Raw genomic sequence first — 13,721 nt, forward strand, 5'->3', positions numbered from 1 at the left:
GTATATTATTTGATGTTCAGTAGGCAAACCTTGCTATTTGCACTTGCATACAAGCTTCTAAGCAGTATTGAAATGGATGCTAAAACCTTATTTAACGAGCCAAGTCATTAATATTTAACATCGCTATCAACAATTGTCATATATCGTGCATATGACGAGTTGTCATCATAACAACATGAACAACTTTGCATAATTACCATAAATTAACACGCAAATAGATAAAACCTGAACTTATAGTTACCGGTAATCGATTGAGGTGAGGGTCTGCAAGTGACTTCCAAAATGTAATGACTTTTTGCAAATAAATTAAATATACATACGTAATACTTGTATAGGGCGTATTCAGAAAGAAAGCTTGAAACTTATAAGCGCTTATAAGCGCTTATCGGCGCTTGTCAGGTGCCATATAAAATTTGTTTTGGTCTGCTTCATCGAACTACCGTTGACAAGCGCCGATAAGCGCTTATAAGTTTCAAGCTTTCTTTCTGAATACGCCCTAAACGTAGTATATTATTATTAGTCTGTGGTAATACGGATTGGAGAGCCGGTTTAAAACTAGTGCCGAAGTGACTAGTAAGCATACCATATAGGTACGATTTGAATTATACGAAGGTTTAGTCATGCTGTTTAATACTAGTTCTTGGTCATATCTATGCGCATTTATTTACAATTTTTTTTTTAAGGTTTAAGTATATTTAATTTAAGGCTATAATATAAGAATCGGATATTGGAGAGTTCATTGAATTTATGCGTGATGGAGTATTTGTGATTTCTTCTATAATGTTGAGAAGACAAAGAAAAAACCACAGAAAAAACAATACAACAACGATGCTTCATAGAAAAAAAATAATTCTTCAATTTTCCACATGTTGCAGACCTTTATATAACACAAGAAAATTCGAAATCGAACCGATAGGTATCTAAACTTATTTAAAAATTGCATCGTAACAATTTTTATAAAACCTTTTTTTTTCTAAATACCATAATCGGAATTAATGTGAACAGATTATGGAAGCAGTTTTTAATCCTGATCTGGCAATGGTAATAGCATTATCCTTTTAGTGATACAGGAAAAAAATCTGAATCCAATTACCTACCTACACTTATAAAAAGTGGCTAGTATATGATTTTACATAGAGTTTTTACTTTTTATTTGAAGAGCAGCCAACTAAGATTCCTAAACCGGATCTAGGACTGTTCCTTTTATGTTTCAATACCAATTTAAGCGAGGCATATAATTTTATCAATAAGCAATGTGCCAATATTTCATCTATTACGGTATTCATATAACATTTCAGATAACTTGCCAAAAATACTTTGACACATTTTTATTATAGGATTCCGCTGAAAAGAAGATTGATTTTAAATAAATTCTCACAAGACGACACCAAAAATCAGCTAAAGCAAGAGTCCTATAAAAATATTCAAGTTTACGGTTTTGGATTTAAGACTTAGGTTGTTTATAGTTTATTGAAGAGATCGACTCTAGAATTACAACAAGATACTCCGCAAAGTATGAATATAAAATGAAATATAATGCAACATTGTAATAAAGATAGTGCTTACTATCCGCAACCTGCCTATAAATGTCTACTCTACGTATTTTATACTACATTACGAAACACATCGTTACAGAGCCTATTCTAAACTAGGTACATAAAAATGTTTATTTCTTTTTTATTCGCATTGCGTACTCTGCGTCGTTGAAGCAATATAACATCAAACATGATGATTTCATATTCTGAGTGACATTATCACAGGTGTATTATAAACAAAGAATGACTTTTCTCACACACTTGATCTCGAAAAATGTCTAGTTCAAGGCGTCTTGCGAAGTTATTGATTGCTGATCGTTATACGCATTCATTCGGTGAAGTCATTAGATGTGTATTTTTTAGATTAGATGACGTAATGATACCTAAGGAACATGTAAGCATTAATGAAATATAAGAATGCAAAAGAATAGATACAAGTCATTAACTTACTTATTTACTTATTTGTAAAATTGGTCGCACTTTAAGATTTTGAAGAGAAACTTCTTTGGTGCGTTGAGAGTCAAATTTCAAGGCCGCGTCATGGCATTACCGTCACGTCATGGAGTGACAGTGAGGCGACGATTTTGGTACGCGCTCTTTTTTTTCTCTCCCTATAAAACAACGAACCTATATGGGAGGTTCACGTTCAGCAATAATTATTTTTCGAATTCCTGCATTGTCGTGCTGTTTACGCAACATCGTATAAATAACAATGGGATTGAATACCACGTGTGACACGCATCACGCATGTACTTGCTATGTACCGATGGTCACAGACAGATTGACAACACATCCGATTTGCCAGACGGACTTTCGTCAAATAGGATGTAGATAAGTGGGTCAGGGAGAGGCTTACAATTTGTGTAATTCTAAATCCATAGAAACGGATGGATTTTAATTTGGAAAGTCGTTACTTTTCTACTACTTATTTACATAAGTATGTATATGTATGTTCAAAAAATAGAATGAAAGTAAATTGCGTATAAAAAAAAAGCATTTGAAAAAGCAAAGATATGATTATGTTGCACCTTCGACCACTTCCTTGGTACAGTGGTTAACGCGGGAGTATTACACCGAGGGGTCCTGAATTCGATTCCCGGTGGAGACGAAGAAAAAAATGTCTCGGTCTGGTAGGACACAAAAGGCTGATCACTTACTTGTCCCTAAAGAAAATCGATCAGTGAAATAGATGTATATTGCATCTGCCCCTTACCCCACTAGGGGACATGGGACTTCACTTATTACATAATAATTATGATAAAAAGCATTGTTTTATAAATTTTATTTCTAATTACTTGATACTTCCATGTAGAATCACCCACTAATATACCTTTCTATTGTTACAGAATGCTGTGAATAATATAAGGTAGAATGTGGATTATGACGACCGACAGACACAAGGATTCCAGCATCAATACCTTGGGATGACAGTGGTAACTATTTAAGTACATTATGTTAATCAGTATGAAATTAAATTAAGATAAGAACAGCTTACACTTACTATTTTAATATTTAATACACATATTTTGAATAATCTTACTGTGCCTCTACACTTTATATAAGAACTCTCTATTGCATGGACCTCATAATTTTTTAATATACATATATACTAATAGATTTATATTAGCACTTTTGTAATCGACTCTTTACTTTTTCTTAATTGATTTAATAATTATTATATGTGTTAATCATTCAGAATCAAATAAAATGTTCAAAACTGACTCGAACATTAATTCATAATTCAATGTTAATTAAGTATTATGATTTATGAAGCATAATGAACTAATAGGTGCATTAGAGTAATACAATTAATTAATTTGTCGTATAGATTTAGGAGTCATTTGTAGAGGTTTTCAAGCATTCATGTAATTACAAATATTTACTGTCCATCATATCATTTACAACGCTTTACCTTATTGCAAATTTAAGACATGTAATTTGTACCTTCCTACTCTTTTAATATAATATTCGGTATGTAATATTTTGAAACATAATAATTTATAAAGTTCCCTGCACAATGCGCGTTGATTTCATAATACATATATACGTGATGCGGATTTGTCCAATGTATGTTTCCCGATACGTACAAAGCATATTACTTCTTCAAGTTACTTCAGCAATTGCGGTTTTAACCCTCTAATCTATATTTTTTGTAATAACAGTGGACTCATAAGAGCAGTGAAACGAAAACCATAGATAGTAAATTAATATTTATTTCATTGTTTTTCTAATGTGTAACTTTATAAGTATATTTGTTAACAACAGTGAGCAATGTCGCAGTCAGCGCTGGGCTTGGGAGGCGAGAGGCGCTATTCGGTGCCCTCTCACCCTCTGATGCATGACCCTCGCGGCATGCACTCGGAGGATTTGCACGCCTGGTCCATTTACAGGTAACTATTTGTATAAATTATACAGGAACAGGGTGTCCCACTGTATGGTGGTATGCCAAGCTCAAAGGAGGTTATAGTTTTGCATACACTGAGTACCTAAAAAATACTTATAAAATTCCAGACACAGTTATTTTTCAAATAGATGTATATTAGCATATTAGCGTAAGATGTGAAGTTTGTTAAGCTTTAGTATTCTTGATACGTTTCTTTATAGATTTTATGTGTTTTGATTGTTGTGTAACTACAAATAAATCTAGTAAGCTTTTAGTCAATAGAATAAAACATGGTGTAAACGCCTTTGTTTACAAAAACAAAGATGTTTACTTTTTCATATAAGTACTTATTGATAATAATATTTTAAGAATTTTGAAAGTAATGTTAATCTAACCCAGACACCCAGAAATAGCCTTGCTGCCTAATCACCTCTTGAACTTGCTCTACTTACTTAGTGATCAAATAGTAAATATATCATAAGTAGTAGTTACAAACAGCTTCTTTTACAAAATGTAATTGTTTTCTTGCTCTTTGCTTGAAATTTAAGAGAATTTCCAATTTCATGAGGATGTCTTACTTAAAACAGAACGATATATTTTTTTAAGCTATAAATGTTATGCTAACTTCCATATTTTGAAGAAAAAAAATAGCACTAGCTTTTGGATCAATAAACGTTACCTTAAATTATTCTAATAAAGATGCAAAAGATATAATTTTAATTATGATGTTATTATGTTGCAGGCAAAATTTAAATTCCGACTTCACAGACAGTGCTTTGGGCAGCACCGATAAAAGCCCCCTGCCATATGGAAACTTCCAGCTTCGTGATACAACTGTGCAGTCGATATTATCCCACCCGAGATATGGACCCAAGTAAGGGCCGATTTTTTTGTAGTAAAATGTACCTATTAAATTGATTACGGGATAAGCGATTCGTTTAATACACTTAGGGCCGATTTTTCAATCCTTGGTTTAAACTTATTCGTTGACTAACGTATTTAAACTACCATTTCAAAAATGTATTCTAATTGCCTGTATTTTACAGTGTACAAGGTGACGTTTTAATATTATCGTGAACGGATTTTACTACAACGTTAACTGGGGTTTAAATTTTGATTTATAACCATGCTTATGATCATAAAACTATTAGGTATAACAACATTACAAATTAAATGTATAGTACAATATGTATAATTATTAAGGTTTAAATAAATTATCTTATTGCGCTTTGCTTAGACATTAAGTAGTTGAAGTCGAAACAGAGCCGTTTTATTACTAGATATAAGTAACTACATAAAATGAAATGTATTCTATTGTGTATTTGTAAATACGCATTGTTATGATTAAACTAGGCAAAACACATTGTGATTCTTTCTATATTGTGTTTCTTTCTATATTGTGTGCACGCATTTGTAATACGTGTGTCAATTAGTATTATCGTTTTACGTCGAAATGATTTAAAGATTAGGTATACCAGTTTTCTCAAAGTATGAATTGGGAAACAGGTATAAGTAGATATATAATAATTGCAAGATGATCGTGTTTTTATTAAGCATCTCTGTGTGTGCGAAATTTCACGAAAATCGGTTCAGTAGTTTTTGCGTGAAGAAGTAACAAACAAACTTTTGCATTTATAATATTAGTAGGATAACTTTAAGAAAATTCTTTATCTATCCCAAATCATTTAAATATCTATTTCACTGTTCCTTTTCCAGATCAGCATTGGGCTCCAACATGTACACATACCTCAAATTCGGTTTGCCACGCGTGTTCCCGCCGAACCACAATGGGTCGCAGAGATCCGGGACGCCTAAACCAAAGACTTCTATAGGAAGTGGTATGAAGTCAGTGCCTAGGTTTGTATTTATTTTTCTAATTTAATCTTATCTCTATTTCGCGAGATTAGCTCTTGAGATCAACAGAATTAAGATTAAAAATGAGGCTACGTAAATATAAATGTGAATTAATTTCCGAGGCCAAATATAATCCATAAAACTACCAAACTAAGTCTTCTGGCTGTATTAAATTTGTTTTTTTAAGATAAAAATACGTATATAATATTTTTTTAATAAAGCACATCTTCCAATATGGATAAATGCTTCAGAAACTCAGATAACAATACCAATCAATTTCACAAGATGATCTCTCAATAAGTGATGCGAGAAAGGCAACGCAAAGCCATCTATGGCAGATACATCGTGACCTCTATATTATGTCTAGATTCATTCATTTCAACCGATTTATAGTAATAAAGAAACAATCATGAATATGAATAAGTAATCTAAATTGGTTCCTAGATCATAAAAGGTAATAAATATATTTAAGCTTTTTTTAGACCATTTTCGGATTTGTCACAATACCTTTTTTGTTATATTTTTGTGGTTAAACTAAAATGAACTATGAAAAATAAGAATGTACTATGAATTAAGGATCCAGCGCCAAAGCAGAGGTGTTCGAGAAACATCATCAGGCTACGATAGTTCAGACAATGAAACCTCAACAAATTACAAGTACAATCGGAAATATCGCTCCGATCCTGACTTCAGGATGCAAAACATGCAACAGTCGTACCAAGTAAGAATAATCTTATTGCGAAAATATTTTATTTGCACAACTACCTATAATGCCTATCATAGAAAGTTTTAATACGTAGTAATTTTGTTAAAGAATTTACGAATTCGCTAAGATTATATTATGTTGATACAATATCGTTAGTTTTCTTGTAACACTTTTTTATTATTTTTTTAATTACGAGCTTTATCTACAAAACTCTATCATTCACCAATCACCGTTCTATTTTTTCCATTTAAACTGTTTTCAAAGTGACGCAGATCTATTTTCAGTCTAAATATACGATTTTATGATTTTATGGGTTTCTTTAAGAAGGAGAGAAAAAAAATGTGTGCGTGTACTAGTGTACACACGTAAGAAGCGAAACTTCTTTATGATGTTATTTAAAAAAAAATTACTTTATGCAACTTTACATAAATGAATGAATGAATGAATGAATGAAAACGCTTTATTGTACACCATTACAAACAGGAAAAGACATACATATACAGAAGAGAGACATGCACAAATGGCGGCCTTATGGCTTTAGTAGCCATCTCTTCCAGGCAACCAAACACAAGATGAAAAACATAAAATCATGACAGAGGGTGGTGGTAAAGCTGTATTAGATTAGTAATTAAAAAACAAATTCAAAAAAACAATATACCTACATAAACATACACATACATAAGTACATAAAAATTATTATAAATAAAAACATACATACACACATACATATATACATAAAGCATATATAAATACGTCGAATCACGCGTGGTAGGGATAAAAAAGATGGCGCGTAACGGAAAAATATCACGCGTAACGAAAAAATGTTACATTAAATTTATTTCCAACCCCGATAAAGAAGTTTCACTTCAAAAATGCATTTAAAATCTGTGGTTAAAATTTATTTTCTTAAAAATACTCAAAAAATCAATATTCCAGCATGCAACAGGCGTGCCATTAGTCGCGATGCACCAAGCGGGCATACAGTCGCAGTGGGGCTCGCGGCACAAGTCGGTGAGCGAGGCCAACCTGCTGGGCATCGACGCGCGCACGCACCGCTCGCACCGCCGGACCAGCGTCGCTGAGTTTGCGGACGACCACCAGAGGTTGGTTCGGTACATTGTATGGGATATTGTGGGTACAGGGTATTGGATAGTAATGTATGTAGATCAGTAGCGATGCACAAAGCTGGTATACAGTCGCCGGGGGGCTCGCAGCACAGGTCGGTGAGCGAGACCTTTAACGCACTTCGTAGCTGCGCTCCGCGGTTTCACCCGCGTGGCTCCGCTTCTGTTGGTTTTAGCATAATGATATATATAGCCTTCCTCGATAAATGGGCTATTCAACACTGAAAGAATTTTTCAAAGCGGACCTGCAGTAGATCTTAAGATTAGCGCGTTCAAACAAACAAACTTCAGCTTTAGGTATAATATTAGTAGAGATGTAGACGCAAGTTCAAGAAAGTCGTGATAATAATAACGTGAAAATTATTCTACTGGACTGTTAATAAATAAAAATGAAAAAAAAACAAGTATATTTAACAAAAGGAGATAATCAATATAAAATTATTCAAGATTTATGGTTAATTCAATCCGAAATGCATTTAAGGTACCTACTAATCGTTACCAGAATACGATTTTCCTAAATGGCTATGACCTTATTTACTTTATCTAAAGAATCATATTTATTAGTATCCGAGTAACTAAATACCTTCACCGACCCTTTATGATTTTCTTTGCTAGCAACAAAGAAACATTCATTAAAGAATACCTATTTATATTTAGTATTAGGTACCTACGGTAAAACATTCATGATTTTCATAAACAAATTAAATCTTTTCAGCTACATGATGCCATCCTCACACTTGGGCGGTCGCATGTCCAAAGCCGGCAGTCACATGTCTCTCGCCCAGTCTAGGAAACATTCCACGTTGAGACCTGGAGATCAGCTCGATGGGTACACCCATTCAGCGTATATCTATCCTAATTATTATGTAAGTTAAGTTTTAAATAATAACAAGATATTTATATTTTAACGAACTTAAATTGTCAGAGTCAGTTTTTTTCAGAAACTCCGATCGATTGTTCGGTCAAATGCACAGTCAAATGTCATTATTTATCTTAAAATAAACTTATTTGATTTGGAACTGCCTTTTTTATTAAAGGAGCAATAATTATTATGGCTAATCAAGTAGATCTTGAAGCTTATAGAATATTATTTATTATTTACTATTTTTGGTACATAAAATTAATTTCCATTTCAGGTAAACAGTCTAGAAATAACGTCACCTGAGAACAAATCAACGCTTTTAGTGTCTGGTTTGAGTTTTGAGGTAAAATCTGGTGAGATTTTAGCAGTTCTGGCAACCTCGCAACAGGAAGCCACGGGTCTGTTAGATGTTCTAGCTGGCGCTAGAAAGGTATGAGACTTGTTAATTGTTATTAATTTTTTATCATATTGTTTCTAGCACTGGTTTATTAGCACGTTTGCGGAAAAACGTTTGTACTCGCTATTTCTGCTTTAAGAGTTATATGAAAAACCTGAACTTAATTTTTTTTAATACATAATACAATCTCACTGATCGGCTTAAAAAAAAAGTTAATGATTAACATGTATCAAAAATAAAACGGACCTAACATTGAACCTTATGCGACACCGTTTAATTTTCATTTTATACTCTATTTTGATTGAAGTTAGTACAATAAACAATTAGATACATAATCACATTCAATTATCAAGCAAAACTCTCTGTTAACAATAATTATTAAGCTATTGCATAGCTTCTATCGCGGGCCTTGAGCGCGGGGACCGAATCCAGAAATTGCGTAACGAAAAATCTCACGCTCCCCATTCCGACGGGCGGAGGTGTGGCTTGAAGGCAAAGCATGCATATGTACCTAATAGCTTTACCGCGGCAGTCCCCGAGTGCCACACGTATTTTTTTGGATATTATCTCTGTAGTGGTCATGTTTACTGGAAATTATTTGTAGTAGGAAAATCCAAATTTTATAAAATTTTACAATAATGCAATATAGCTGGTCGGATAAATATAAAATTGCAAATGATTAACATATACATATATTAAAAATAAAAACGGACCTAACATTGAACCTTGTAAGACACCCATTTGCATTGTTGTGCCCGCCGACATTTGGCCTAACAATGAATTTGGTTGGATAAGTAAGAGTTTATTTAGATCTTGTTAATTACTATTCAGAAGGTTACGTTATTCATCTTCACGTTTTGTGTTCTGTCGAATCGAAAGTTTTTGACAGATCGAACATACATAAACTATAAGGTACATTTAACTAAAACTCTGCCTACGCGTGTAATAAACAGAGAATTTTATGAGCGATCGAATAGACTTAGCACATTACAAAGCCGTTTCGCTTTTTTGACGACGAGGCGATTGTCATGCATACTGCATAGGTAGACACCTATATAGTGTATAGTGTGTTAAGGTCTATTTAACCAGTAATAACAAATCGTTAATCCCATAACAGAAGTTATCCGGCGACATAATCCTCAATGGACAGCCAGTATCCTCGCGCACGCTTCGCAAGGTCGCGGCGTACGTGCGTCGCGACACATCGCTGAGCCCCGCCATGTCGGTGGAGCACACGCTGCGGTTCCACGCCGCGCTGCGCACGCCCCGACAGGCGCACGTGAAGATGGACGAGCGGGATCGGGTGAGTGCGGTGTATACGTGTATACGTGTTAGGCTGGTTGCAGAGCTTGACCGACCGTTAGTGCGTACCGTCGGTCCTGACGATACGCATCAACAATGTGTATGACTATGACACTAATTCGCATGACAATACGCGTGCGTATGGTCGGTCTAGCTATGAACGGTTTTATGAATTTCCATACATATGACAAGCGCGACTGACGTACGCACTGATGGTAGGTCAAGCTCTGCAACCAGCCTTATGCTACATCCACACGCTGGCTGTTTGTCACAAACACCGCAAACAGCAAACGAAGTCCCAAACACCAACCACAATCGCCCAACACAAACAACCATCCACATGCTTGGCGAACGTTCATAACTTCACCAATAATAGATCGATCTCTTCCAGTATCGAAGAAGCATTACCTATGATCGAAGAAGAAGCAATCAACAATGCATTATATACAGTAGATAAATTATATACAAATGCCAATTCATCGGTTAAACCTCAAAACCTATCTTTGACCAAGCGTGTGGATTCCAAAATTTCCAAAACTTTTGAAACACTGTTAAATTTTTCTTTAACTTTACATTTCATTTTAAAATAAAAATTTTCTCTTATTTCAGATAAACCTCCTAATCGACGAATTAGGACTAGAACAAGTGAGAGACACAAACGTATCCCGTCTCACACGCTCAGAGATCCGACGGTTAAACGTAGCGTGCCAACTCCTGTTAGACATGGCAGTATTAATTTTAGACCAGCCTACTAAGGAAATGGACATATTTGATACGTTCTTCCTTGTGGAGTATTTGAAGAACTGGGCTAGCACCGGCCGTGTGGTCATCATGTCGTTACACCCACCCACCTATGAGATTTTTGCTATGTTGACTAAGGTAGGTAATTTTGATAATGACACCATGGTATTTACTAAGAATCTATCTATAATGTACATATTCTTAATGAAAAAACATAGAACGAGCATTTCAAGTTTCCCTTAGTTTCGTTTTATGGCAATGTCTTAAAATTCCAGGTTGTGCTAATCTCAGCGGGTCGCACAATGTTCAGCGGTTACCGGAGAGATATGTTGCCATATTTCGCTTCGATAGACTATCCTTGTCCTGCTTTCAAAAACCCTTCGGATTACTATTGTAAGTACTATTTTGCGCTGAATGTATTCTATCCAACTTTATTTTATTTTAATTGAATACACTTATCAGTTATCAGATTATTTATCCTACTGCAGACAAAAAAAAACTTAATTCACAACCTTCTCATTTTTATTTAAATTAAAAATTGTATGTAATATAAAATTCCAGTGTAATAAATTGAAATATCGAATATTTTTCGTTGGACGACGAATTTCTCAAATAAATTGTACTTCAACTTCAAATAAAAAAACTACCGGTGTTCATATATAAATCCCGACCATCAAACGTGACTTTAACACCTTCTCTCGCAGTGGACCTAGTAACACTAGACGACCTATCCGCGGCCGCAATGCTCGAGTCGTCCGGTCGCATAGAGGCGCTAGCGGGCGTGTTCGCGCAGGCGCACGCGGCGCCCGACGCGCCGCCGCCCGTGCCGCTGCCCGCGCCCGCCACGTCGCCCAATGTGGTGATGCAGGCCTTCGCGCTGCTGGAGTGAGTATTGGATGAGTGAATGAAAGAATGAGTGAAGAATGAATGAAAAGATGACGGAATTCATGAGTGAATGATTAAACGAATGAGTGAATGATTGAATGAATGAGTGAATTAATAAATGAAGGAATGACTGAATGAGTGAACGAATGATAATATAGTAAACTAGACGGCCTATTGGTCGCGCTATGTTATAATCCTTCGATCGCATATAGAGGCTAGCGGGCGTGTTCGTGAGCGTGTGATGACATGAGTGAATGACTGAAGAATGAATGAAGGTTGAATGAATGAGTTAATTATTGAATGAATTCTAGAATTAATGTATGAATAAATAAATTAATTAATTAAATTCACTAGTGACTAGACGATCTATCAACCGCTATTCTCGAATCTTGGTCGTATCGCAAGCCCTACCAGACGTGTTTGCAAAATCTTTTTTGTTAGATTGCCAGCAATAGAACTTAAATCATAGATTAATATTGATACTTATTATTCAGCTATCCTTTATAAACAACTAGGTTTCCGCCCGCGGCTTCGCCCGCGCAGTCAAAGAAAAACCCGCATAATACCCGTTCCCGTGGGATTTCCGGGATTGCGACATTTTCCCGGGATAAAAAGTAGCCTATGTCCTTTCTCGGGTATCAAAATATCTCCATACAAAATTTCATGAAAATTGGTTCAGTAGTTTAGGCGTGATTGAGTAACAGACAGACAGACAGAGTTACTTTCGCATTATAATATTAGTATGGATTGTATTTTATCCCTATTTCAAATCCAAATATATATTATCAGGAAGAGCATGCTGTACACTCAAATGACAACACTGTCCAATGTGATCACTCGAGTGTTGCTAGCGGCCATCATGTCGCTGGTCACTGGAACTATCTTCTGGGATTTACCGAGTACAGATCCTAAGGTAAGTTATTACTATTATGCTGTCAATTAAGGAAAACTGAGATAGTAAGTTAGGTTTATAAAAAACTTTTTTTCCATGTTGCCATTTCTTAAGATTTCCAAAATTCAAGTAGCAGGTATTAAGTAATAAGAAGTTGTAGCATTTAACGAAAATGTCTAGAATTTTATTTAAGGATTCACGATACTTGAACAATTATTATGCCATGTAATTCAATTGTTGTCGTTTTTATGGACAATATAGACCATTTTGTTACGTTCCTATGGTACCGATTTCACGTTCAAAATAATTTTAATTAATTATTTATATTCTAGCTAACCCACAACGACCGCATCGGCTACCACTACTCGGTGATGTGCGTGTGCGCGTGGCCGCTGCTGCTGTGGCTCAGCGCGCGGGAAGCGGCCGGCGTCAGGCGATATGTGGAGCGGGATATCGCTGTCGGGCTGTACTCGCGGACTGTGTTTGTGTTGTTTGATGTGAGTTGTAAACTATTTTATGTAAACTTAGTAGAAAAAAAAACGACGTGTGGCACTCGGGGAATACCGTGGTAAAGCATGCTATGCCTTCAAGCCACACCTCCGCCCGTCGGAGTGGGGAGCGTGAGGTTGAGGTTTAAATTCAACTTAGTAAATTTTATTGATATTTGTAGCTTTTATTATTGAATTGGTCCTTCGAGTCATACCTACTTTAACCATAAGCATTTTACGCTCTATTGAGTTGCTTATTATAGGTATCTATCAACTTCTTCATTACGCTGAAATATATCGGTAATTCATAATTATTATTTTATAAGTTACATGTTATTATTTTCAGCAATTCTTAGAAGTGTGGTCAGCAATATTAACCTGGCTCGCGTACTTGGTGCCAAGTTACGCGATGTCCGGTTTGTATGCGCAGGCGCCGGGGTCGTTCGACGGCTTCTACGTTTATCTAGGTACCACAATATAATTTTTATTTATAAATGAAGTATCTTATGTATCTTATTTTTAATGTTGGTTAACCAAGACTAATATATTAAC

General features: G+C 35.2%; 1 protein-coding gene across 1 annotated transcript in view; it reads left to right on the forward strand.

Annotated features, from left to right (window-relative positions):
* LOC123692557 (ATP-binding cassette sub-family G member 8) overlaps positions 1 to 13,721 on the forward strand; it is a 45,371-nt gene that overhangs the window by 30,827 nt on the left and 823 nt on the right. Inside the window, exons 2-16 of the mRNA XM_045637314.1 lie at positions 2,882 to 2,968; positions 3,801 to 3,925; positions 4,661 to 4,792; positions 5,635 to 5,775; positions 6,349 to 6,493; positions 7,415 to 7,581; positions 8,318 to 8,468; positions 8,739 to 8,894; positions 9,979 to 10,164; positions 10,773 to 11,042; positions 11,180 to 11,297; positions 11,609 to 11,789; positions 12,579 to 12,702; positions 13,014 to 13,178; positions 13,516 to 13,636. Of these exons, the coding sequence (XP_045493270.1) occupies positions 3,807 to 3,925; positions 4,661 to 4,792; positions 5,635 to 5,775; positions 6,349 to 6,493; positions 7,415 to 7,581; positions 8,318 to 8,468; positions 8,739 to 8,894; positions 9,979 to 10,164; positions 10,773 to 11,042; positions 11,180 to 11,297; positions 11,609 to 11,789; positions 12,579 to 12,702; positions 13,014 to 13,178; positions 13,516 to 13,636 (2,176 nt within the window). The 5' untranslated portion in view covers positions 2,882 to 2,968; positions 3,801 to 3,806. The remainder of the gene's footprint in view (positions 1 to 2,881; positions 2,969 to 3,800; positions 3,926 to 4,660; positions 4,793 to 5,634; positions 5,776 to 6,348; positions 6,494 to 7,414; positions 7,582 to 8,317; positions 8,469 to 8,738; positions 8,895 to 9,978; positions 10,165 to 10,772; positions 11,043 to 11,179; positions 11,298 to 11,608; positions 11,790 to 12,578; positions 12,703 to 13,013; positions 13,179 to 13,515; positions 13,637 to 13,721) is intronic.

The sequence above is a fragment of the Colias croceus genome, chromosome 6 (genome assembly GCF_905220415.1).
Source record: "Colias croceus chromosome 6, ilColCroc2.1".
Taxonomy (NCBI): Eukaryota; Metazoa; Arthropoda; class Insecta; order Lepidoptera; family Pieridae; genus Colias; species Colias croceus.